Below are 25182 nucleotides of genomic sequence, written 5' to 3'. Positions count from 1 at the left end.
AAAATGAAGTTGTTATTGGTCTTTGAAATAAATCAACCGCATAATAATAACCCTCACATTTTGCTTTGACACCTATGACACCATCCTTACAGCAACAACTATTCTATTCCTAGGACAATATTTAAATGGATGCTGTGCAAGTGACACAGCCATCCCATAAACCCCTGTTAATAGAAATATTATAAGAGGTTAAAAAAGATTGATTACACATTAAGGCCACTTACAACTGAGTAAAACTTTGGACTGTATAAAAATACACTCTACTAGTCTCTAACTTCTCATAAAAAAATGTTCTCGTTGTACTTACATATTTTTTGCATCATAGTCTTAACCGTTTGTTGTTTTTTCTTTATTTGTTGTGCAGTAATATCATAAACATTATGCACTGTTGGCAAAAGACTTTCACATGTTTATGCCTTTTCTTAAACTCTAAGTTGTTCTTACTTCGTGGTTTTCCCTGATCCTTTCCGTTGTTGCCGTCACTTATTGCTTTTACTGCTATTGGATGTCACCATTGCTTACTGATCGTTTTCATTCTGTTTACTGATGGATAAGTCTGTTTTTCATAATGCTACAAAGTCAAATTCCCCAGGCAGGAAAATGAAGACTTAACTGAACTGAAAAACTGATTTGCAGATCAATATAAAATATGAACACCATCTACCAAACATTTGCTTGTTAAAGCCTCACACACACAAAAGAGCGGAATGTCTACCATTTTCATATTAAAAATGTAAAACTAGCTCTGGTGGCTTGTGTTGGTATAGTTTGTACTTAAGCAAGTAAATCATAAATGGATAAAACAATAAAACAAAGAAAAATCAATCATGAAAACAATTGTTAGTTAAACATAAAAACGATTGGTTCTTGCAGAGTAGGGATTAACTGACTGATTAAAGTGCAAATAAGTGTTGATGATTGACTGCATGAATGAATGGCTTTCAGTCAAACGAGATGCATGAGTAAACCCAGCGCTGAGATAATATCTCTGAGACTAACATCCAAAATGGTGGGCTGGTGAATTATGTATTTTACCAACCTCAAAGCAACAGTCAGGGTTTACTCAAATCAAAAATGTCTCAAGCTGTCAGATAATTTAATAAAGGCCTATATAGCTACAGCCTGCGCAGTCCACTGCACTATCACAGCATTAAAAACGATGGACTCTTGAGTCAATATGACACTTCGTATTTAGTAACGTTAACTGATATTCGTTTCGTTCTTACAAGACATAACGATAAAGACATGGAAGCACTGAGACAGGTATTTCACCTGTATAATCCCGGATCACCCGTTTAAGGCACCTTGAGGTGAACAGCTGCTGGCATCGCTCTTTCAGTAGCCACACACCGTGCTGGACCACGGATCTTCCTGAGCGCTTTCAATGATAATTGGCACGGTACCATTAAAGACAGAAGAGTGTACAATGACTTACAATTACAAGTAAAAATGGCATTCACTTCGGTCACTGTGATGTCTCGTCGTTGTTGTTGTTGTTGTCCCCTGTACAGTTAATTAGGTCAGTCTTCCTCTTGCAAGTAACGTAGCTACAGCTGATGTGAATGGGTAACACCACCACAGTTAAGCAATAAATAAGACTTCCGGTGACTGGACTTCCAAAATAAAGTACTATGTGACCAATATTTCTGGGAAGGAATATGTAGTAAATACAAATATTCTAAGAATTATATTACACAGACATCTAGCTACTCTGGGACTACATTTGCCTGCGCTGCATTTTAAAACCGTTGACGTTAATTCGACTAACGTTACTTCCGCCGTGCGGCACCTGCCGACCAGCTGCCAGCAATGGCATTGGCAAACACGTTCAGCTCAACATAAGCACTTAACCTGCTACGCTTTAGTAATTTTGTGTTATATTTAATAATAGAAACAAAAACAAAAAAATACAAATGTCTTCTGTGACCTTAATAAATAACGTGGCTTCGCTTCTCCGACGTTTACAACACGGACCAAAATGGCGGGTCCGCCTTCCAACTATCTCTCTTGTGATTGGTTCCTTGACATTCTTTGAGCGTTTTCATTGGTTTCTTACAGCTTTATTTTGAGTTTTTACTTCCGCGAAGTGCTCAAGCGTTGTTACCGCGCGTGATAGAGCTGTCAACAAAGTAAGTTATTTTATAAACGTTTACTAGTTCAAATTTTAACTGTCGAATTGTTGACAACTGTTACTTAGAGTGACTCAGCTAACCAACAAAAAATCTATAAATGAAGCTGCCCTAAACGTCGTGGAGCTAATCACGACCTGATGTTTAGGTTAAATTTCAATTCAATGACTTTGCTTACTTGTTTATTCCTTTCTTGGTTACGCAGTTACTAAGGTTGTAATGGCTGACAGTGCCGACGTTACACCTGTCGTGAGCAGCCAGCCTCCTGTGAAAGAGGAGCAGGGAGGAGGAGAAGGTGGAGAAGGCGCAGAGAGGGATGCAGGAGGTGGTTTGACTGATGCACAGAGAGAGGTGTTGGAGAGATGTCTTCATGCACTCAGGCAGGCTCAAAATGACAGTCACACATTGGCTTCTCTTCTGCTGGTAAGTGTTTTGTCCACGCGTGATTAGAGGACACACTGGTCCTTAGCATTCAGGTTGTTTGTATACCAACTGTTTGCATGTAAAACTAATACATGATTACTTGCTTCTAGAAACATATGTGCAATAGTTTAAATTAGGAATCCATAAAAATGGTATTGATATAAATGGGCTAAATATACAAAACACTTCTCAGCATAATGCAGTATAATTTAACATTACAAATTGCACCTTGTAAAGGGCCATTAAGTTGAATTAACACCTCTCTAAACCAGTTTCAACAAAAACGGAACATTACAACTTTCACAGAGGTTGATATGCTGCATTAGTTTTACTGTTGTGTAATATAGGAGTGTACTGTGTCTGATATGTAGACCAAGTATCATACCTTAGCACTGACAAGTGTGTTTTTTGTTGTTTTCCCCTCTTTGTCTTCAGTTAACTCGCTTGTGCCCAGCAAGCCAGCTAGACAAACCCACCTTGAGGCGTATCTTTGAGGCCATTGGTCTTAACCTCCCAGCTCGACTTTTGGTGACAGCGGTCAGAGGCAGCGACAACTCCGGCTTACCCCCGCAGGAACTCCTTTCACTGGGCACGGCTCTGTTGGCTGCCCTGAGCACAGACCCAGACATGGCCTGCCATCCCCAGCTCCTCACCACCATCCCATTCCTACTGGGCATTTTAGCAAATGGTCCTGTGAACCAGCAGAAACAGGAAAACCAGGAACAGAACCAAGATGGAGAGAGAGGGCAGAGTCCAGATTGTAAAGTCCAATCAACAGAGAGTTCAAACGCAGAAAGTGATCAAACAAAGGTGGCTAAATCAGCAGGAGAGGAAGCAAAGGGTGATGACGGCAGTGAAGCAAACAGAGTATCAACAACATCTCAAGAAACCTACCCCTCTTCCAAGATGGACGAGGCCATGGCTGCTGACTGCTACCAGGTTCTTACAGCTGTGTGTGCCTTACCCAGAGGTGCCGACCAGCTGCTGAGCAGGGGTGCCATTCCTGCTCTGTGCCAAGCAGTGGAACAAAAGCAGACTTTCAGCCAAGAGAAGGGGCTTGCCTTGCTTGGTTGCCTCCTCTCAGGTAAAATGAAGGACAAAGTGTGGAGTAAACACCCTGCAGAACTCCTCACTTTACTGGTCAGGTTGTCCAAAGACTTCTGCCAAGCTACAGACCAGACCAAGCTGGACATGTGTGCCCAGTTGGTGCAGTTTCTTCCCCCAGTAGGAGTGGCAGTAGAGGGTGAGGAGCTGAAGGGAGTTGTAGCACGTGTATGGGGGGTATTGAGACCCATGTTGCAGGCTAAGTTGACGCCAAGACAGATCGGGCCGATCCTGGTCCTCAGTGCTTGTCTGCTGGATTTGCATGGATGGGAGCTGGTGGGACCGCCAAAGTTCTGCTGCTTACTGGTGAACCGGGCCTGTGTAGAGGTCAGAATGGGTTTGGAGGAACCGCCTGGTAGCGAACTGAGCCCAGAGCTGCAGCACACACTCACAGGTAGTGTGCTTATTTGAAATAGTAAATTGATTGTAATTGTAAAAATAATCGGTACTTTCCGGTTATCTCGACCTCATCAAAACAATGAATTATTTAATGACCTCATTTTTTTTTTTTTTAAATCTTCCACGATCATCCCCTCGCCGCCAATTTGTCCTTGATCCTTCGCCAGTAAAGTCTCCACGCAGACTTGTCTCAGATAGTTACTCCAGTCTGTTGTTGTGTCCTTGTTGATCCCAAGCTCCCTATTGCACAGCTTCCCCGATGTCATATCCCAGGCCCAGATGTAGATGAAACGCGCGACAGTAACGAATGGAAGACGAGATTGACTGAACCAGTTGCCGTTGCGAATATTGATCTTCTGATAGCAGGCCCTGAGTGTGCACTTCCAGAAGATTTCTTTGCCAAAGTACAGCTTCATGAGATGGTCGTTCTTGCATCTTCGTTCTTTTGGTAGTAGAACACGATCTTGAAAGAATTTCACAGCTTCCTCCTCAGTAGTTGGCAGGCTAAAGAGGTTCATTTTTCTAGCTGGGAATGACATAACGGTCAAGATAACAGTTGAGATACCGGTCGAGATAACTGGCGGAAAAATGAGGTCGAGATAACCGGAAAGTACCAAATAATCATATATCTGTCTATTCTGAACAATTCCTTCCTTGCAGACCATCAAAAAGTTATTAGTTTGTTTATTCCTACCCCATGCTGCTTCCTGAGCTAAGTTAAATGGCAACAAATTATTTAAACTATTGTGAAACCATGTAGGTAAGATTTGATTAAATGCAGTTAACTTACTTTGTTACTAAAACCCTTCTTATAACCTCTTATTCTCAGGCTGTTATCGCATCATGGAGGCTGCCATAGAGCAGGCCTGCTGTCTGGGAGTGTCACAGACCGCTGCACCTCCTCAGAGCTCCATCCCTTCAATCAGTCTGCAGCAGACCAGGCAGGTCCTCGGCGTGTTGGAGGAGGCCTTCTCCGCCTTAATGTACCACCTGCAGCAGGTGAGAGGATGACATTTCAGCTTCCGTTAGTGGCACACTGCTTTTGTCCATTAGGCCTATATCCTATTCTATACCCAACAAGCTTCTTGTAGATAAATCAAGCAGTCAATTGATCTTTTTAAAAGGTCATTCATGTGTTCATGTGTCATTTTCTTTATAGAAATGCCAACCATTCCCTAGTTACAGCCTGTCAAATGTGAGGACTGTTTTTGCTGGTTTAATTTGATAGTAAACTGAATTTAAATTTTTGGACACTTGGGAAACATGACATTCGATGAAATTGTGATGGACATTTTTTTCTGTTTTCTGATTTTTTTTTTTTAAGGACCAAACAATAAATCAAGGGGATAATCAGCAGATTAGTTGATAATGAAAGTAATTGTTAGTTGCAGCTTTACTTACAAACAAGCAGGATTTATTGCTCATTAACAGTTAGTGCTAGGATGGGATTCATAATGTTCTTTTCAGTCCTACCAAATGTTACATTTTATTATGTTTGCTATTGTTGTATTACTTTTAGAGAATGTAACATTAGGAAAGCAATTTGAATAAACTATTGTTGGTTTCTTTTTTCCTTGGTGCACTGCCAGGGGAAAAGAATGTAGTAATTAATTATTTTGGCAGACTAGGAAGGTTTTGAAAGAGTAGCAAGAGTAAAACATTTAATGAATTTGGTATGGAAAGATACGTATGTATCATACAGTCAAGGAGAGAGGAGTGCCAAAAGTTTCATTTTTTTAAATTTATTTTGAAACCTCTCCCTCGCCTCTTCCTGTTCTCTTAGGTGGATCCAAGTCGTTATGGCGACCCTTTTGTTTTCGCCACATTCCGCTCTCTGTGCTCCTGGCTGGCCGAGGAGACATCCTGTCTGAAGCAGGAAGTGACTGGACTGCTGCCGTTCTTGATCGGCTACTCCCGAAGCCACCTGCAGGGGGAGAGCCCAAAGCAGGGCCTCTCTGAATGGATGGCTGAGATGTCCGACAGAGAGGAGAGGGGGCCGTGGACGGGCAAAGAAGCTCTGAGGTAGGTGTATTAATCATATAGTTATACTTTATTCCATAGATTCTGCGGTTATCTGCCAGTATTTTCTCCTCTTCCCTTACATCCTCTTCAGGTATCTCCTCCCAGCTCTGTGCCACCTGTCAGCAGAGGAAGGGCCCAGGAAGGTGCTGCTCACCCTCGACACCCCGGCCCTGCTGGTGGACTTTCTGTCACAGTGCTGGACTTCCCTCAAGGGGAAAAGTGGAGTGGCATCGGCCAGGGATCCCAGCATGGAGACAGCCTGCTCAGCCCTCCTCAACTTCACCGTCACAGAGCCAGAGAGAGTCAGGTAGCTGGTTTACAAATGAAATACTCATCTGAAGCTAAATTATGACCTGTTGTTTCATTTCTATCCATCAGTACTGAGATATCACAGTTAAACAGTTTATGAAGGTATGCATTTTAACTTTTATTTTTTTGTTCAGGAAGGACCCATGTTTCAGGAAGCTGGAGGCCCTTCTGAGTGAAGCACTTCCAGTTTTGCTGCATAAACCTCGCCTGCTTGTCTTAGCGGCAAATTACTGCACGTTGGCTCTGATGATTGGCAGACTTAAATCCGCCCCTTCAGGTAAAATAGTTTTAGTTAATCACACACTTTGTACCAATTTTTTTTTTTTTACATTAGTTTTTTGGACTTTCCGCCTTTTGAATGGACAGGACAGCCAGGTGAGAAAGGGGGGGGGGGAGAGGCATGCAGGAAATTGTCACAGGTCGTATTCGAACCGTGGACCACTGCGTTGAGGCATAAACCTCTTATGCATGTGTGCGCCTTCTCTACCAACTGAGCCAACCCGACCACCACTTTGTACCAAATTTGTTTTCCAGTTGTGTTCAACATTAACTCTTGTCCAGTGATTAATTACATGCAACAATACCCTCCGTGCAGTTTGTATGTCTGTATTTACATGTTATTGTAATTCCACAGTGGACTACAGCAAACCTACAATTTAGTTTTAGGGCTTGTATTTGTATTTAAGCCCTTTTCACCGCAGACATTATGACATCACAGGCAGTAACATTAACAATGGCTGTGTTCTCTTCAAATGTCCCAGTAAGCCCTGTGGCAGTGAGCCAATGAGCTACCATTCACAGTACCAGGACTTTGAATTAGAAGCAGCTACATGGAATTCAGCCATTATTCATTTCATTATTTACACCTGTGTTTTTCCTCCTGTGACATGTTGAAATGTCTTCTGTGAAAAAAGCCTTTACCAGGGCTGTGGAACTGGCAAACCTAAGTCTAATGCAGCCATTGCTAATGTTATTAGTTACCGTTGTGCATTTCCTTTTAACTGCTTTGAAAAAGGCCTATAGGAATGCAGATCATGTGGGCTCCATGTGGGATAGGAATGCTGCTGTACACAAAATGCAGATATGGGCTGTAAACCTCAGCTAATGTTGACTGAGTCCCTCTCTTTAAACCTGCATTAATCAATCTATCGGTTGACTCTGCATTGTGAAATGGATCCTAAAAGTGGAAAAATTATTCTTTTAGTGCTAAAACTTTTCTTTTTCTATTTTATCACATTTTTAATTTAAAAACAGCCACGTCTTTTATTGGCAACATTGGTAAGACGTATACTTTTTTTATTTTCCAGGCTCAGTTGAAGCCAGCCAGAGAAGACTCTTCTCCACAGCTCTCCGGTTCCTCCGCAGCGCCCTGGACTCTAGCGCCAGCCCCGGTCCGGTTAAGGTGAGCCTCAGCTGGGAGGAGAGTTGGGACGAGGCTGCAGAGCTTTGGAGGTTGTGTCTGCAGGCTCTGGGAGGCTGCGCTCGCGCCCAGCCCTGGATCGCCACCCTGGTCAGAGAGGAAGGTTGGCTCAAACACACACTTACCATGCTGAGTCAGTGTAGCGCACTACCTGACAAGCACACACAGGAGGCGCTAGAGGAAGCACTGTGCGCCATGGCAGACCAGTGCCCGGCCTGTAAAGTGGAGATTGGAGACATGATGAAAAATGATAAAGGAGCTTTGATCTGTATGAGGAACCTGAAGAAGTCAGTGGGAGTGAAGTGAAACCAAACTGCTGCTGACAATGTGCGCTGTTAATGGAGTCATTTTTAAAAATGAAGTAATAAAGGAGAGCCGTTACTGAAGCCAAACGTGTGTTTATTACTTGTACCAATCAGACATTATACAAATACCTGTTGCCCCATACTTTGTTGTAAGGAAGAGATGAAAGGCCCCAGATGCTGCTGGTCTTGTGATCTTTGCAAATGAGCTTGCACTGAATAGATGGCACTCAAAATTATGAACATATTTTTTGTGTACTGTAATGAAATGTTTAGACAGATGTGCTCTGAAAAGACAGTGTCTTACATGTCAATTGTAAAATGCTAACATCTTTAATAAAGAGCCATTTTGTTAGAAAACCTACCAGAGCCACTTTTTGCTTGTGTTACTTGCCACCAACTATTTGAACCCTTCCACCTGAAGCAGAGCTCAATGGATTGAGTCCTGGTCTAGTCTCAAGTTTATTTGTTTTTTTACATGCTCAGTAGGAACAAGTTGACTCTGAGGCTGGAAGCCACAGATAGGATAGGAAAGTCAGAAGGTATTGAAAGACACACTGTTGTCATAGGCCAAATCCTTTAATATTCAAGCTGTGTAGCAATGCAAGAAATTTGTTGTATTATTATTATTATTATTACCACCGCCAAGAAGGCTATGTTTTTGGTGGCCCATGTTATGTTTACTGGCCCAGTTTAATGAAACTTTGTTTTAAAGATGAGGCATACCATGGGACCAAGGAAGAACCCAATAAACGGAGCAGATCCAAATCATGGGGGGATACCCCATGATTTTTCACTTTTGTAAACATTGCGTAATAGGGCATGGCATTGACCGAGTTCTGTGCTCGCTGAGTTCCCTTCTAGTTTTTATTGTTCTGGGATTTTATCATGTCAAAGCTTGAGATGTTTTGGTTTTTAAGTCAAGTCCAGGTATCAAATAACAAGACTGCTACTTTGGCCTGAAGTTTTTACCCGGTTTTGTATAAATAAATACATATGATAAAGGGGATCCAATCTAACAAACCAGGATGTCACAGCAGGCTCCTGTTAAGATGGAGTAGGGTTCCTGTAGTTAATCCAAGAGTCCTCTTTCCTATGAACTACCACAAGATGGCGCGTTGAGACTTGTTTGGATATAATGTGGCTTGAGGTTCTGAACACACTCCACCTCTGTACTTTTGTAGAGGGAGATGTGAGTGCACAACTTTGAAGTGGTTTTTGTTTTTGTTTTCTTGTTTAAGTCCCCCCCCCCAATTCTGCTGATTCCTGATTTAGTAAAACAACTATTTTTTTTATGCAGAGAAATGTTAGAGAAAGCATGAAAAGGAATTAAAAATAAGTATGTGTGTATTCTGTTATTAACAGTGCTTTCGTTAAAAACGTTGTAGAAAAGTGACTCATCTCAATAAAGTATTAAATCTAAGTTTATATGTATTGTTTTGCAAATATTTGGATAAATATGTTTCTCAGTTTAGAATATCTTTATGGTGACATACATTTACAACAAAAAAACTAAAAAATCACGTTTTTGTTAATATCGGTGATTCATTTCCTTGTGATTATCGCCATCTTCAACATTTCATCCCTGATCCTATAGTAGTCCATGCACAAACCGTGAAAAGTTTTTAGTTACCCCCTCTGCGACTCCTGTCACCTCCCGCCCTTTTCTTCTTTTTTACCCCCCCCCCTCCCCAACACCCATCCATACAAACTCCTGCATCATCTCTCAAACTAACTCACTCCTCTCTGTACCTTCAGCCGGTCTCCTCTCCATCCACCGCGTCACATTAACCCCTCAGCTGCAGCCTGACAACCAGACTGACAGCCCCCGGCACCACCATGCTCTGGAAATCCAGAACCAAGACTGACGTTCTGCAGGTAAATTGTTTTTTCTGTTTTTATTGGTGCCCTTGTATCTTTTGGCAGCTTTAGATCTGTAATGGGTATCCTCATTGCGTAAAAGGTTGCACATGTTGGGCCCGTTGGCTTGTTTTTAAAAGAAGATGAGGAAAATATTTGGAGAAATTTGATTTATTTGAAGTGTATAACTGATAAAAATCCCAAACTTGTAACTAGAGAGACCTGGATATCCGCGACTGTAGTCTTAACCTGGACGTTGAAAATGTGAGAATATAATTTTCTTCTTTAAATGATTTTTGTTGAGATGCTTCTTGGAATAAACATAGAGGAAATTGAATAGTCTTTCTGGGTGCGCAAAGCCCAGACTATGATTCAGTGCCTTTTTTAAACCAAACAAACAATAAATGTAAAAGTACAGTGTGTGTGTGAATTAACGGAGGATAATTGAATGAATATATCTCTTTAAGAGAAAGAGACCCTGACGACCCCTCCCCTCATTCTGCCGGGTGCGCGCAAAACCTATAAGTAGTGCGCTCATGGAGAGTCTGTAGGACTCTGTGTGTGTTGTGCGCGTGTCTGTGTATCTGACAGCAGCTTTTCATCTCCGCGTAAAGACATCCGTTAAACAGAGAGAAGGAAAAGTAAATAACACCTTTGAATTTAATGGACCGTTAAAAACAGCCTGGAGTACATACCGGAGCATTTGGTGACATCTTTCAGTCGTTGGAAGCCTGCGCACCCTGTTGAATTTTAAATTTGGGTGAATTCAGAGAAGTCCAGATGTTAATCCACACCTATTCGGCTATGGTGAGTTTAATAGAGACTAGTGTTTTTTACGCTATTTGGACTGCTGGTGTCTGTTCATTAATGTAATTAATGTAACTCAATTTAAGAAAGAGTTTATTTTCTATTCCGAGTGTCAGTAGACTGAGTCTAAAAGATTCGGGTAAATTAGGTATAAAGAAATACTTTATGATTTACGTGTTGCATTTTTAAACGTGTGACATCAACTGTCAGCTTGCACAATATCGGCTTATGATCCTGATTTTTTTTTTGTCTGACAAGTAAATACACTTTTTTTTTTTTAAATGTGTTCTTTGCTCTCCAGTAGAATCATAAGGGTCAAGTGTACTTCCCAATGAGCCTTTCTGACACTGAGTTTAGTGTTGCGGCGCCGCGCATATGTCCGCGGAGATGGTCTTTGTCTGCACAGTGTCACAGCAAGTGAGACCGACTGACAGTGAAATGTCCACTCGCTGCACAAACTGTGACATGTCGAGACAGAGTGGTAGTCCATGTGTCTGGAGGAGTGTTATTGCGTTTTACAACCTTAACTATAAACTTTGTTAGACTAAAATGATGGACACACAAGTTTGCACAGTGTGGGTGATGACAAATATATGTGTGCTTAAACCTGGCAGCGGGCCTCTCTGCCTGGCAGATAATGGACATTGTTCCACAACAACAGCATTGATCTGGGTGACCCAGCTTTAAAAAATCCAATTTTACCAGGATGCGTTCGAGCAGAAATGTAGGCTAGTGGACTACATGTTTTTACACACGCATGCTGTTACATGAGGGAATACACTTCTAAAGTCACATTAAGATCCCATTTAGTTTTCTACACCTTGTCAGTCTGAATAAACCTCTTTCATTTTCACTTGTGGGGTCAATGTGGTTTTGTTGACACTATGACAGATTATTTACAGATGTAACCCCCCCTCCCGGAGCAGCGTGTTGTTGTGCATTACCTGTCCTTTGTGCAGCTCCTTGGTGGCCGTGACCTTCCTGACACTGTTCAGCAGCGATGCCAAAGGCGTCTTCTGCCGGTGCGCATCACTTCAAGCGCTGCTGCTATTTCCAACCATCTAATAAAAAATAGAAATACATTTATTTGTGGGTTATTGCTGTTTTGTGTAATATTGAACTCGTCTTTATATATTTTTAGTTTGCGATTTTTGTTTTAGTTTTTTTTTAAATAATTACTATATTTCCGGGAGGATATAACTTTTGAAATCTAACATTTGATGAAATAGTCAGTGTAGTGTTGCACCCTTGGGAGAACAGTTTGACGAAGACTTTGAACTCCTGATATGAAGCAAACTTCTACATTTTTCCTGCAGGACCGGGCAGACGGACTAAGCGGCTCTTCGCCGAGCGGGCGCCTCTCCCAGCTGTCCTCCCTGAACCAGGCCGCTTACTCCTCGGCTCCCCCGCTCTGCCACACTCCGGCCTCTGACTTCCAGCCTCCGTACTTCCCTCCCCCCTATCCCCAGTCCTCCCTGCCATACTCCCAAAGCCAGGACTCATATTCCCACCTGTCAGACCCCTACACCTCCATCAACTCCATCCATCAGCATCAGCAAGTGGCATGGCACTCGCAGAGGTCGCGCTCCGACGACGGGGGACTCCTTTCACAGTCGCACCGGGCTCTGAGCCTCGACCCCCGGCGGGAGTATGCAGCTGTCCCTCGGCTGCTGCACGGTCTCGGAGAAGGTGCGGCCGCTCTCGGGGACGGTCCTCTCGGGATGCAACTGGGACATCACGGCCTGGACGATATTCAGGTGACTTTATTTATGTATTTATTTTGGCTTTCCATCCTTTAGTTGCGTTAGCGATGGCGCTGCGCTCTGGGAAGACCGTGCGTAAAAGTCACTTGGTATCAGTGCGCACAAACATGAACTCTTCTCTACAAAATCTCCTCTGAGCTTCTTTGACTCTTTATGTTTCTCTATTCCAATCCAGTTATATTAACCTCATGTGACAGAAAATAAGTGCAAACATTTCTCTTATACTTAAAAAGACGTGGTTGTTTGCAAGTGGCCCTTAAGGCAATTTATCTTCCATTTCTTTTAAAAGACACACATCATGATGAATATAGCTCACATTAATTAAATAGATTTTAAGTAAACACATTTAAGTAAGGACTGCTACATGTTGTTATTAATTTAATTAATTTTGAATGTTTAACCTGTTATTTATATTTTTTTGTAACTACTTCAGAACTGTATGTTATTTTATTTGAATTTAAAATTTTAAAAAATTCACATGAGCAGTTTTGGTGTCTGTTATCCAAAAAAGAAGGAAAAAATTGCATCTCCTAGACTACTGTTGAAGTGAGATGTCAGCCCTGACATTTCTGCAACAATATTAGAAATGTTTTATTTTCTCTTCAAAATTTGATTATATTTATATAAATAAATACGAATGAATAAAACTATATTAGATAACGATCCTCCATTTTGTCAGGTGTGAATTGTAGATGGCCTGAATACGTAGCTATTCTTTAAGAATTTTGTGTTTCATCAAAAATGAGTTGAATGAAAGGAATCCTTCTTTATATATGGGATTACAATAGGAGGAAGTAGTGTGAGTTGTGTTGACTAAATGAAAATAATGAATAATTTTCTGAGTTTTTAAGATTTTAGATCTATAAAAATACGATATGAATAATTTTTGGGGACATTTGCCCGTCTTATTATTGGTGAGGGTATTCCTGCAGTATCCGAAGTTTCACTCAAAGACAAATTGATTCTGCAGCCTTTTGCTTTCTGCAGGTTTTTTGGGGAGAAGAATAGTTTCTATGGTTTATTGAGCAGTCAGCTTCCCTGCAGCAGGTGCAGCTGCAGACGCTGTTTGTTGCCTCGTCGCAGAAAAACACACCGAGACCAATTGATGTGCACGGTCATTAATAGAAAAGAAACGTTTGAGACGAGCGCCAGGCAAGGAGTCAACCCGGGCATGTTACTGTTAAACGCTCCCACTTGACAAGGACCTTTATTTGATTAATGGATTATATCCTTCGCGTTTGAATCCTCTTATAAATACACCACAAAGGAAACATCCGAGAATCGCACAGCAAGACAATTTCATCCTCAGTGAATGAAAAGATCAAATCATCTGAAAATGCTTTAATTTAATTTTTGAATCGGTGAACTGCGGTGGCTGTTTGTGATTAATATTAAAGCATATTTCATACTTCATTCACATATAACTTTTACCTAAGCATAGTGAAAGATATATCTTTTTTTTTTATCTTTTTGACGTATTGGAAATTATTAAATTTCTACGCAAAAAATTACATTAATACAAATATAAAAGTTTAAATAATGACGGTATTTCTTTAATTGTATTTTTAATGAATAAGTAGATTTGTGGCATCTTGTCCAAATGAATGATTTATTAACCAACCAATAAACTCGTAAATAACACAAATGTTTATATGATTCTACAAATTTAACATCAAATGGCAAGCTGTGTAATAATATGAACAAATCTGTTTAAAATGTTAAATCATCAATCATAACTTCCATTTACCATCGTTCCTGCTTTCCATCTGCACAAATAAACTAAATCAAATAAGAGTAGCCTAACATATTTTTTATTTACTCAGATATAGATAGTTGTTCATATGTGCTGCGAGGGAAAACCTAACGTTGGATAGTCCATCTTGCTTTGGCCTGAGAGAGAAAAGCTGTGTGTGAGCGTGTATTTTAGTGTGTATATAAATGTGTATTTTGGCTCTGAGGCCAGTGGATAAATGATAGTGACTGTCTGTCTGTCTGACACAGGGAATGGAGGAAGGATCAGCCCTGGGCATCCTCGACCACTCTGTCATTAAAAAAGGTAAGAGGTGGGAGAGTTCTGTGTGTGTGTGTGTGTGTGTGTGTGTGTGTGTGTGTGTGTGTGTGTGTGTGTGGTGTGTGTGTGTGGTGTGTTGTGGGTGTGTTTGTGTTGTGTGTGTGTGTGTGTGTGTGTGTGTGTGTGTGGTGTGGTGTGTGTGTGTGTGTGTGTGTGTGTGTGTGTGTGTGTGTGTGTGTGTGTGTGGTGCATTTGTGTGCTAAGTGTACCTATATAATGTGCTATACATGCTGAAGGGGGTTTTGTGTTTGGGGCAACACCAGTCTCTCTTCTTTTCTCTCTATCGCTCACACACACCACACACACACACACACCACACACACACACACACACACACACACACACACCACACACACTATAATAATTGTTTTGCTATTTCATTTGAAGTCAAGAAGTCCTCTAATACTCAGCTGCAGACTTCACCCCAAAGGCACACATTCTTAATGAACTGTTCATGGTCATATGAGAGAGAGAGAGAGAGAGAGGAGAGAGAGAGAGAGAGAGAGAGGATTAGAATGATGAGGTGGGGAGAAGTGGGGCAAAGAAGAAAACTGAGGGGAACATGATAAAAGAGGAGTTGTGGGGAAATTTGCAGAGTATCACTCTAATATTACGACTCTGAGTTGCAGGAAACACAGGGGCACGATTAGAAAAATCCTGTTGGATTTGTAGCTGGTGGAGTGTAATTCTGTGAAATCCTTGCCTGATATGATAGATGGGCCAGTTTGGGTGTGTAGTGCTGCAGCAACAAAAAAATGTGAACGTTTGCTCGGAAATCATGCTAGAGATGACACCTATTGTGTTATAAACTGAATGACAGCATAACATGTGATGTGCTTTTGCGTATTTTTGAAATAAAGAACAAATGTGAATCTTGAACATTATCCATTCACATTTTGAATACATTCAGGCGTCCTAATTCTAAATATCCAAACCCCTTACTGACCTGAACCTCTCATTGTCATTACGCTTTTTCAAGACATGGTTTTAATTCTCCAAATCAGGTCCCTGAGGAAGAGGAGGCACATACTACAAATTTCTAGCTTGATTCAAACTGCAAAACCAGCAGTCATTTGATTAAGTGACAGTGATTCCACTTGTTTGCCAAACGCTTAGAATTGATCAATTACCACAGCGAGACTTTCACCGGCAAGCACTTACAGAATAGCAGATAGTAGAGCAAACCTAAAGCCCTCATGAATAAGAAAATCCAATAGGGAGAAGAGAACGTGACAGAATATAGGAAAAAAAAGACACGGAAAAAGGGGGGAGATAAAGAGTGGGAGGCACAGCAGAAAGAGTCAAAGACGATAAGAGAAAGAAAGAAAGAGAGGGAGGGAGGGGCAGAGAGATGACAAAGGAGAAAGAGAGAGAGCTTTAGAGGAAACTCTGCTGCTCTGTGGCCTCGCCGGCTGGCTGATCAGCTGCTTGTGAATGAGAGGATTTTAAGAGATTCTTTCAGTCTGCATTGCACAGCAGGGCGTTGTAACGAGGCCTCCCTTCGCCCAAAGAGTGCAAGGGGAGATCCCTCTTTTCACTGTACAGTTATCCAGATTTATTAATTTTTAAAGGGGAGAGAGAAAGGAAAATTGCAGAGCCATCAGGATTGGAGAGACTACAGAGAGAGAGAGAGAGAGAGAGAGAGTGCAAACAAGAATATTGACATTGTTTTAAATGTAGGTTCATATTGCCCATTCGTATAAACACCTTTATTGCCTTAATTAATTTCCTAGCTCACCTTAAAGGGCTGTTTCTCCCACATTACAAGAAAAACATGTTTTTGGGAGGGTGGGGGTTTGTTGCATGTCATTGCGCATTTCTCTCCTCTCGATTTCTGTTATCTCTCTACTGTCGACTTATTAATAAAGGCATTACATTTCCTTTTAAAACATATATTATTTCTCTTACTTAGCTTTGTGGTGTCCACTCATGCTGATAGGTTTGGTTTAATTTGTCTAGGTTGTCCATCTTTCTGCCTCCACAACATTGAATGGGATTTTGTTGTGAGGTGCTCACAGCCTTAAAAAATCCCATTCAAAATATGCAACAGCAAGTCATTCTTCTGAATACTGTTTACCAATTAACTCAGTTTTTTTAAATGTTTTTTTTTATTAGTACTATTTCCTCAGCCAATAGCTTCTTGCCTTTTCCAATGAAAACTGATTTTTAGACATACATTTTTTTAGTTCCTTTGTATTGGGTTGAAGGCAGAAAACATCAGTATCTCAAAACCTAGGCACAAAAAACAAGTGCATCTGCATGGCTAGGGATCACTAGAGGTGAATGGAAAATCATTTGGATGACTATGAGCCCAGAAATGAAGTCCAAAAACAGCCCCATGAACCAATGAGGTAGAGCTCTATTTGCTCTTTCTATTCTTGCTAGAAATTGTGGTCCTCATAAGTATAGAAGTAGATCAACACACATTTATTTACAACAAGTTTACAGATGAATGCATGAAAATATTTTTTGACAGTTCCTTGTAAACTGCTTTGAATTCACCAAAATATACATAAAAAGGAAATGGTGTTTCTTTCTGAAGGAACTGTAGGCATTTAAACACAACACACAACCAGAAACACACAAACAACAGATTAGAGGCAGGACACTGACACACACACACACACACAGACAGACAGACAGACAGGCAGACAGACACACACACACACACACACACACACACACACACACACACACACAGGGGTTGCTTCCTTTCAATCCTCTCAATTCTGAGGATTTCTGCCAACACTACTGCAGATTCAGTGGATTTAGGATTTAAGATTAAGACTCCAAAGATAATTTCATCAACACAAATTAACACCACATAACATAACAAAGGTTTAAAAGATGACATGGACTTTGGTCTCAATGCCAACAGAAATCATTATTAGCAAGTGAAAGACCTTGCAATATCAGTGCTGCAACAGGTATTCTGGCTAACTAACAATTCAAGGAGATGCTTCTTAATAAAGGCCCCGTTGCTCTTAAACTCCTAAAGTGGTTGGAAAAGTCTTCAGGCAATTGGTTTTGAGCCCCCTCCTCCTCTCAAACCAGACATACAGAAAAACACATCCTAAAGGTTTACCAAAGTGCAGAAAAGTGAGTGTGAATAGAGCTTTTGAAGGTGAGAAATAAAGCTATTTAAGAATGCAGAGTTAAAACACAACCACCTGCAGTTTAAACATCAGAATCAACAAGCAGCTCTCCAGAATTAGAGCTGCCGACGCAGGGGAGAACATTACACTGAATAGATTAATCAGGAGAGGAGGGGCATGCTGTCACACTGTCATTCACACAAATTGTCTTTACAGACGACATATGTTAAGATTGATGGTTCCCCTTTTCATCTCGTTTTTGTTGCCGGTAAACTTTTTGCAGCTTTGATTTTCAAATTTTTGTTTGACACAAATAATGCAAATAGTCTAAAACATGTAAAATTTGCATGCAAATAAATCTGAACTTTCTTTTTCTCTTTTCTACCTTCTTTATTTCTCTCCTAGTTCCCATCCCGTCCAAGCTAAACGGGTCATCCCTTTCTATCTTGTCCCTCGGTAAGGAGGGTCTCGGTATGGGAGCCGTGTCCAACCCAGCCGAGGTTTTCTGTTCGGTCCCGGGTCGCCTCTCGCTGCTCAGCTCCACCTCTAAGTACAAGGTGACTGTCGGGGAGGTGCAGCGACGCCTCTCTCCGCCTGAGTGCCTCAACGCCTCTCTGCTGGGTGGAGTTCTGCGCAGGTGAGAGGAACCTGGGGAACGAAGAGGGTGTGATATTTAAGGAACTCTTAAATTAAGAAAATTTAAGAGTTGTGTTTTTGAACTCCAAGCCTACACTTAAAGACAAAAATATGCCTTAAGTCAGTAACTCCAGACCTTGTCGCACTTTTCTCAACTCTGCTGTTACACTGGCGAATCTTACCTCATCAAGCCTCTAAACATAAAATGCAACATTGTGAGAAGAGAAAATCTTTCCTTAGTTCAACTGTTATAGTTTATAGACATATGCAAGGTACTCAACGTTGGTCATCTATAAAAGGGTCAAGTATGTGTAAGTAGGTTAACTAGACTGATGTAGTTCAGATCTTAAGACTCACTAACCTGCAACAATTGTGATTACAAACTTTTACCATAATGATCAAAAGACAACACCATCAAAGAGGGGTTTTGGAAGCCTCCACCAACCTTTACATTGCATTTTTAATTGGATTGTTTTACTGCACAGAGTTGCTTCTTTATGGCACAAAACAGGAAGGCTGGGCTGTTCTTCTAGTGGAAAAGAAGCTTTCAGGAGGTTTCAGGCTCCCGTAGACTGTGGATGGAGTTTGAGGAAAAAAATATGAATCCATTTTTAGTCCAATAAATGAGAAAAAAACAAGATGCGGAGTTGAATTAAAATGTAGTTTTAACTCAGTCGCATGAATAACACTGCAGGGCAGAGATAGAAGCTACCAAAAACATCTTGTTTTTCGTTGAAGCTTACAAATGTAAGAAAAATAATGTAACAAGGACAAACTGAAAATACTACACATTGCACCTTTAAGCTTTGGAATCAGACTGCTTCCTTATTGAATTTGTGAGTATAGATTTTAGGCAAAATACTTTGAAGGTCCCATGGCATGAAAATTTCACTTTATGAGGTTTTTTAACATTAATATGAGTTCCCCCAGCCTGCCTACGGTCCCCCAGTGGCTAGAAATAGCGATAGGTGTAAACCGAGCCCTGGGTATCCTGCTCTGCCTTTGAGAAAATGAAAGCTCAGATAAGCCGATCTGGAATCTTGCTCCTTATGAGATCATATGGGCCAAGGTTACCTCCCCTTTCTCTGCTTTGCCTGCCCAGAGATTTGGCCCGCCCATGAGAGAGAGACATCATGGCTTTCAAACCAGCAAAGTGGCAGTTGGTCAAGGCCACACCCCCAGCCTCCACCGTGCCCCCCCTCTTTCCTCCTCAAAAGCTACAGACTCAGAAATGGCACATACTAAGGAAAGCACATTGTGGGACTGGCTTTAATTCTGCACCAAGGCTGAATTTTGGGAAGGAGTCTTCAGCTATGGTATTAGGGAACCACTAAGGTCTATACTGTATAAAAGCATCCAAAGAGCAGCATGTCATGGGACCTTTAAACCACGCGACAGGGACTCTTGATGTGAACATGGTCTACTCCATTTTCCTAAAGCTTTTTAGAATAAGAGAGCTTTAAGTGAACTAAAGGGCCAGAGCTGAGGATCCAAAATGGGTCATGGGACTAAATCACAAGAGAAGCAATGTGGTTTAATGAACCACCGCCTCGGGGCAAGAGAACAACTTTATGATTCGGGTTGCTGGCTGAAATACTTTAAGAGGAGATAATTAAAAGATCTAAAGGGTAGTAAATATTGTAAACCTCCTCAGAGGAGAGATACAGCTACCCCACTGATAATAAATCAGTGCCTATCATTTTGAGGTATCAGTACTTCTTTACTCCGCTACAATTATTTGACAGCTGTAGTTACTGGTTACTTTGGACATTAAGAATTTACATATGAAATAAACGATCAGTTTGTAAAAATACAATGCATTGTTACAGATTCACCACCCAACATTATATAAAGTAATCAAAATAAGCTCCACCTTAACCATCTACAACAGGGAAATGCTACTTCCACATTAATACATGAAACCTTATATTCCAATAATAAAAAACATAACAATATACCACAACAATATTTTCTAAATAACAAGTATTACTTTTGATAATTACATTGATAAGTACATTATATTTATTTATGTATAAATAAATATTGAAATGTTCTTAAATTCAGATATTTAAGAGTAAAGAAAAGGTTAAGAACAGGCAAAAGCAAATAAAGTTGCCGCTAAAAACACAGAAATATACAAGACACTATCAGTGTTGACAGAGAACATACTGTAGGGAGATTTTAGCTTCACATTCACTTACATAAATGCACACACACACACACACAAATGCACACAGCCATAGACACAGGGATAAAAAAAACACACCACTACAAAACTCACACACACACACACACAACACAAGGACCATCTCCTAAAACTGCTCTCTCTGTCTCCCCCAGGCGAAGTCAAAGAATGGTGGCCGCTGTCTGAGAGAGCGTTGGAGAAGATTGGCCTCAACCTGCCCGCCGGGCGACGCAAGGCAGCCAACGTCACTCTCCTACATCTCTAGTGGAGGGTAGGGACACACACACCAAACACACGCACGCAAAGCAAACACACACACACACACACACACACACACACACACACACACTGACCTGCATACATCCTGACAAATAGAGACACATATACACATAGAAATATCCACGCATGAGCAGACATGAATAAACAAGTCATAGCATGGGTGGATGCATGCATGGATGGTGTCATTTGAAAAAGCTGCGGCTGCCTCACAAAGCCAAAGAGCAGTGAACTGTTTGAGTAGTGAAAGTGAGAAAAATGTCTGCATTTTTGTCTCTTGACCTGATCTGACCCGAGCAGTTAAAGCAGTCTTTTAAATGTGTATCAGGTATAAATATGGATTATCATCTGATATGAAATCTAAACTGAAGCACCGACATTTGACTCTTAAATAGACAGAAGTAGAGCTGCTTTTTGTCTAACTAACACAGAAGACTATCCCTTTGTGTACTAGTTGGCTCTGTTCTAATAGAAACACTCCCCTCCTCCTCCAGGTGAGGCCGTCCATCTGGCGCGGGACTTTGGTTATGTCTGTGAGACAGAGTTTCCAGCCAAAGCCACAGCTGAGTATCTGTGCAGGCAGAGCGAACCGGACCAGCTCCCAACACGGCGCAGTATGCTGCTCGCCACCAAGTGAGTGCCTTATCCCTCCCGCTGTACATTTTAAAGGAGCATTCCAATGGTTTTACATGTCAAAGTCAATTTGCTGGTCATGGGGAGTACTAACGGGAGTTTTATCAAGTTGCATCACTTGAGTAATTCCAGCGTGGGCTTGTAGAATAAATAAGAAATGTTTTACAAACCAAAGGGCATGGAGTTTGAAAGATGTGAACACTGACCAGACAGGGAGGGCCGAACAAAAAATGCTATTAAACTGCATTATGGGAAGTGTAGGATTCAGCATTTTTGGTGCTTAAACAACACTGGTGAGTAAAAGTTTAAGAGATTTTGTCTTTTGCTGCTTCAGTCTCTTGTGGAGTGCCCCTTTAAGAGTAATTCAGGACAGTTAGTGCTTCCAAATCCAAGCCAAATGCTGATAGAATTCATTGTTGTAAAATACCAAGAGAGGACTATATTTAAATGCTTTGGTCATATCAAGAGCTTTTATGAATTACAAACTTAATCTGTTTTATAAGAATGTGAGCAAGGTTTACATGAACAAACAGCACCTGATTTACTACCAACCGCGCTCCTCCCTCAGCCAGGCTACTGGCAGTCGCACAGCCCGTTGCTCACAACGTTTTGACAAAGAACCAACATAACAGTCTCTCACAGTCCTGTCTCTGTGGTGTTTGGCAGACATCTGAAGGTCCAGCCCGCTACTGAGTGTAGAGGGAGAGTTTAATTAGTACAACGATCAACTGAGACAATAAACTCACCTGGCGCTGCTCTCCTGATCCAGCCCCCGCCTCCCTCCACTGCTGCTGATTGCAGACCATGCCCACCTCCACAGCCACCTTCACAACACTCTATTTTTTTTAGTCCCACTTTCAATGTCAAATGTTAGATTTCCAAAACCTTGCAAGGCCACAATGTTGTACAAAGTGTGAACTTAAATTATATTCTACGTGCAATGGCCAAAAGGCAAAAACTTTATCAAGAAACAAGGCACCTGCACAAAGAATAAATGCTTCTAAAATATTTATTCATTCATCCAAGATTTATAAAATGACAAACTAATGTCTCGTCTTTGTTCTTCTCAGGGAGATCTGTAAGGAGTTTGTGGACATGATGTCCCAGGACCGCTCTCCTCTGGGTGGCAGTCGACCCAACCCCTGCCTGGAGCCTGGCGTCCAGGGAAGCCTCACCCACTTCAGTCTGCTCACCCACGGCTTCGGTACTCCCGCCATCTGCGCCGCGCTCTCCGCCTTCCAGAGCTACTTGATGGAGGCGATCAAAATGCTGGATAAAGGAGAGGGTGGAGGGAAGAGCCACCACGACAAGGAGATGAAGCACCGCAAATAGAGGGAGGACATACAAGATATGTTGATGGATGGATGAGATGAGAGGCAGAAAGGAAGAGATAAGTGGGGAAAAGACTAACCGGTGCCCCTCTGCTTCTTTACCTTCGCCTTCAGGATAAAAACTGAGACTTTTACCTCCCAGAAAAAAACCCTCTGCAGTCTATCTCATCAAGGAGGCAGGGATCATGATGATATCTGTACTGTAATGTGTGTCCACAACCACCTCACTCAACATGACGCATGGACCTCTTTTCTCAGTAGCTGGTTTGTGTCATGATGGCGTCTCCAAGACATCTCTTCAGGATGAGTACCTACATATGGCTGTATTTATTTCCCCCTCTTTTTTTGTAAACATGTCACCTTTATCTGTGTTATAGAAACCCCTGCATTTATCAGTCACTCTCTCTCTCTCACACACACACACACACACAGACACACACACCACACACATTTTTTTGGACTGAACTCATCTGGGAAGTGTCGTAAAGCCATATCCGAGACAACAACCTGCTCTTTGCTCCTCTTGAACTTTGGGAGACTTTTAACTCTACTTGATTGGACGAACACAGCTTCCATATGTACTTAGTGGCTGGTCTTGGGAAGTTGAATTCTCTGGGGTCTCTAACAGCGGGGTAAGGAGGAGTCAAAGGCAGCTAAAGGAGATTTTGTTTCTTTTATTTTGAAGTACTATGTGTTGGTAACTTAAAAACACAAATCATTTTGTACTTTCTGTGTATGTTTATTATTAATGTTATTACTGTTGTTATTATTATTGTATTACGACATAAATGTAATATATTATTAAAGAATTAAGACCTGATCCGTTTAGTTTCATGACTTTGCTTTTATGTGTTCATTTGGATTATCAGAACAATAAAAAGTAATGGCACCTTCAGGTACCTTTTTAAATGCAACCGCCCATTTCAACTTACTTTAAATCCAACGGTGACAATGGGCTTTTATTGTGCTCTTACTGTAAATGCTTCCTGTTTCCATTTGTTGCAATACTATGTTTTATTGATCCCTGTAGACAAAGTCTATTGTGACTGCAACAGGAAGGTCATAGCGAGGGCTGCAACCAACACTTAATTTCGTCATTGATTGACGTGTCGATTTGTTTAGTTAATTGCTTAGCCTATAAAATGTCAGAAAATAGTGTGAAATGTCCATTACACTTTCTAGGAGCCTAATGTCATGTATTCAGTGAGCTTGTGTTATCTGACTAACAGTCCAAAACCAAAAGATATTCAATTTACAATTACAATACAATATTAAACAGAAAAAAAACAGCCAAAACCAGTAAATGTTTGGCATTTCATTTTCAGGGATGGCAATGTAGCTCTGTCCAGCACTGTGGTCCGGACTGAAATATCTCAACAACAATAACATGGATTGTTATGAAATGTTGAACAGACATTCATGTTTCCTAGAGGATGAATCCTAATGACTTTGGTGATCTTTTGACTTTTCTTCTAGCACTGTTAGCAGGTCAAAGTTTTTACTTATCCAGTGACATTTCTCAACATCTTCTAGATGGGTTTGGATATAAATTTGTACAGACATTCATGCTTCCCAGAGGATGTGCCCAAATGATTCTCTGGCTTTTCCTTCTAGCACCACCATGAGCTTGATATTTGTATCTTTGTAAGTATAATATCCCATCAACTACCGCATGAATTGCCTTAAAATTTGGTACCAAAATTAATGATTTATGCTGAATTCAAGACCTTCCCATCATTCCCAGTTGTATTTTGTGTTTGTGCAAAATAGCAAATGTTAGCATGCTAATACGCCAAACTAAGATGGGGAACCCTAACCCTAACACGGGTAATTATCAACATGTTAGCATTGTCACTGTGAGCATATTAACACAATGACGTTAGCATTTAGCTGAAAGCTTAAGTACAGCCTCACAGAGCCGTTAGCGTGGCTGTAAACTCTTAGTCTTGTAGCTTGATAGATCACTTCTACTGTTAATTTAAAACTATAAATGTTACATGTCATACATTTTCTGTGTGCACCCCAAGAGGCCACTCAAACAAAAACAGGGCCCCTCTATGCATGCAGAGCTCCATCAGGGGCCTAGGGAGACAGTGGCGTCACAGCTGCAGCCCTGAACACTGTAGTACCTGGGAGAGCGGAGGTAGCGGTGCGACCCGCAGCGCCCAACAAGCCACACACACACACCCCAGATCCCCCTCAACCCATCTGTTTCACATTTCTCCCATCAACCACCTCTCACCTCCCTGCACAGTCCTTCACTTTATTTAACCAGGATTAGATACTCAACACAATTACTGCTTTCCAGGGACTGCACATACATGTGTCGTCTGCTCGTACACTCTCAAACATCACTCATTTCTACCTCCCTATATCTCCCTTTCTCTCCTCCCATCTCATTACCCTCCTGTGTCAAT

General features: G+C 41.3%; 3 protein-coding genes and 1 long non-coding RNA gene across 8 annotated transcripts in view; 2 read left to right on the top strand and 2 right to left on the bottom strand.

Moving 5' to 3' along the window:
* Nucleotides 1-1845, bottom strand: part of kiaa0319l (KIAA0319-like ortholog) — a 38534-nt gene extending 36689 nt beyond the window's left edge. For all 5 annotated transcript variants that reach the window (XR_004334959.1, XM_032535314.1, XM_032535317.1 and 2 more), the window contains exon 1: nucleotides 1436-1845. The gene's annotated coding sequence lies outside the window, so the exon portion shown is untranslated. The remainder of the gene's footprint in view (nucleotides 1-1435) is intronic.
* A 73-nt stretch (nucleotides 1846-1918) lies between these two features.
* ncdn (neurochondrin) lies at nucleotides 1919-8475 on the top strand. The gene is made up of 8 exons (XM_032535318.1): nucleotides 1919-2129; nucleotides 2335-2552; nucleotides 2988-4050; nucleotides 4885-5054; nucleotides 5839-6077; nucleotides 6169-6384; nucleotides 6521-6663; nucleotides 7694-8475. Exons 2-8 carry the CDS (start codon nucleotides 2349-2351, stop codon nucleotides 8110-8112), a joined length of 2454 nt encoding a protein of 817 aa, XP_032391209.1. The 5' UTR covers nucleotides 1919-2129; nucleotides 2335-2348; the 3' UTR covers nucleotides 8113-8475.
* Nucleotides 8476-9641: 1166 nt separating this feature from the next.
* tfap2e (transcription factor AP-2 epsilon) lies at nucleotides 9642-22825 on the top strand. The gene is given in 9 exon segments (XM_032535322.1): nucleotides 9642-9986; nucleotides 12092-12532; nucleotides 14540-14594; nucleotides 18110-18341; nucleotides 20680-20717; nucleotides 20720-20776; nucleotides 20779-20796; nucleotides 21296-21434; nucleotides 22505-22825. Coding segments are annotated over 9 exon segments (1281 nt in total). The 5' UTR covers nucleotides 9642-9947; the 3' UTR covers nucleotides 22767-22825.
* A 282-nt stretch (nucleotides 22826-23107) lies between these two features.
* LOC116701589 (uncharacterized) lies at nucleotides 23108-23442 on the bottom strand. Its single transcript, XR_004334960.1, has 2 exons — nucleotides 23208-23442; nucleotides 23108-23174 (listed from the first exon to the last, which is right to left on the bottom strand). It is a non-coding gene; the product is annotated as an uncharacterized LOC116701589 (long non-coding RNA).
* Nucleotides 23443-25182: the final 1740 nt, after the last annotated feature.

Source organism: Etheostoma spectabile, chromosome 14 (genome assembly GCF_008692095.1).
Source record: "Etheostoma spectabile isolate EspeVRDwgs_2016 chromosome 14, UIUC_Espe_1.0, whole genome shotgun sequence".
In the NCBI taxonomy this organism is placed as follows: domain Eukaryota; kingdom Metazoa; phylum Chordata; class Actinopteri; order Perciformes; family Percidae; genus Etheostoma; species Etheostoma spectabile.
This window is presented reverse-complemented; position numbering and strand designations above follow the sequence as displayed.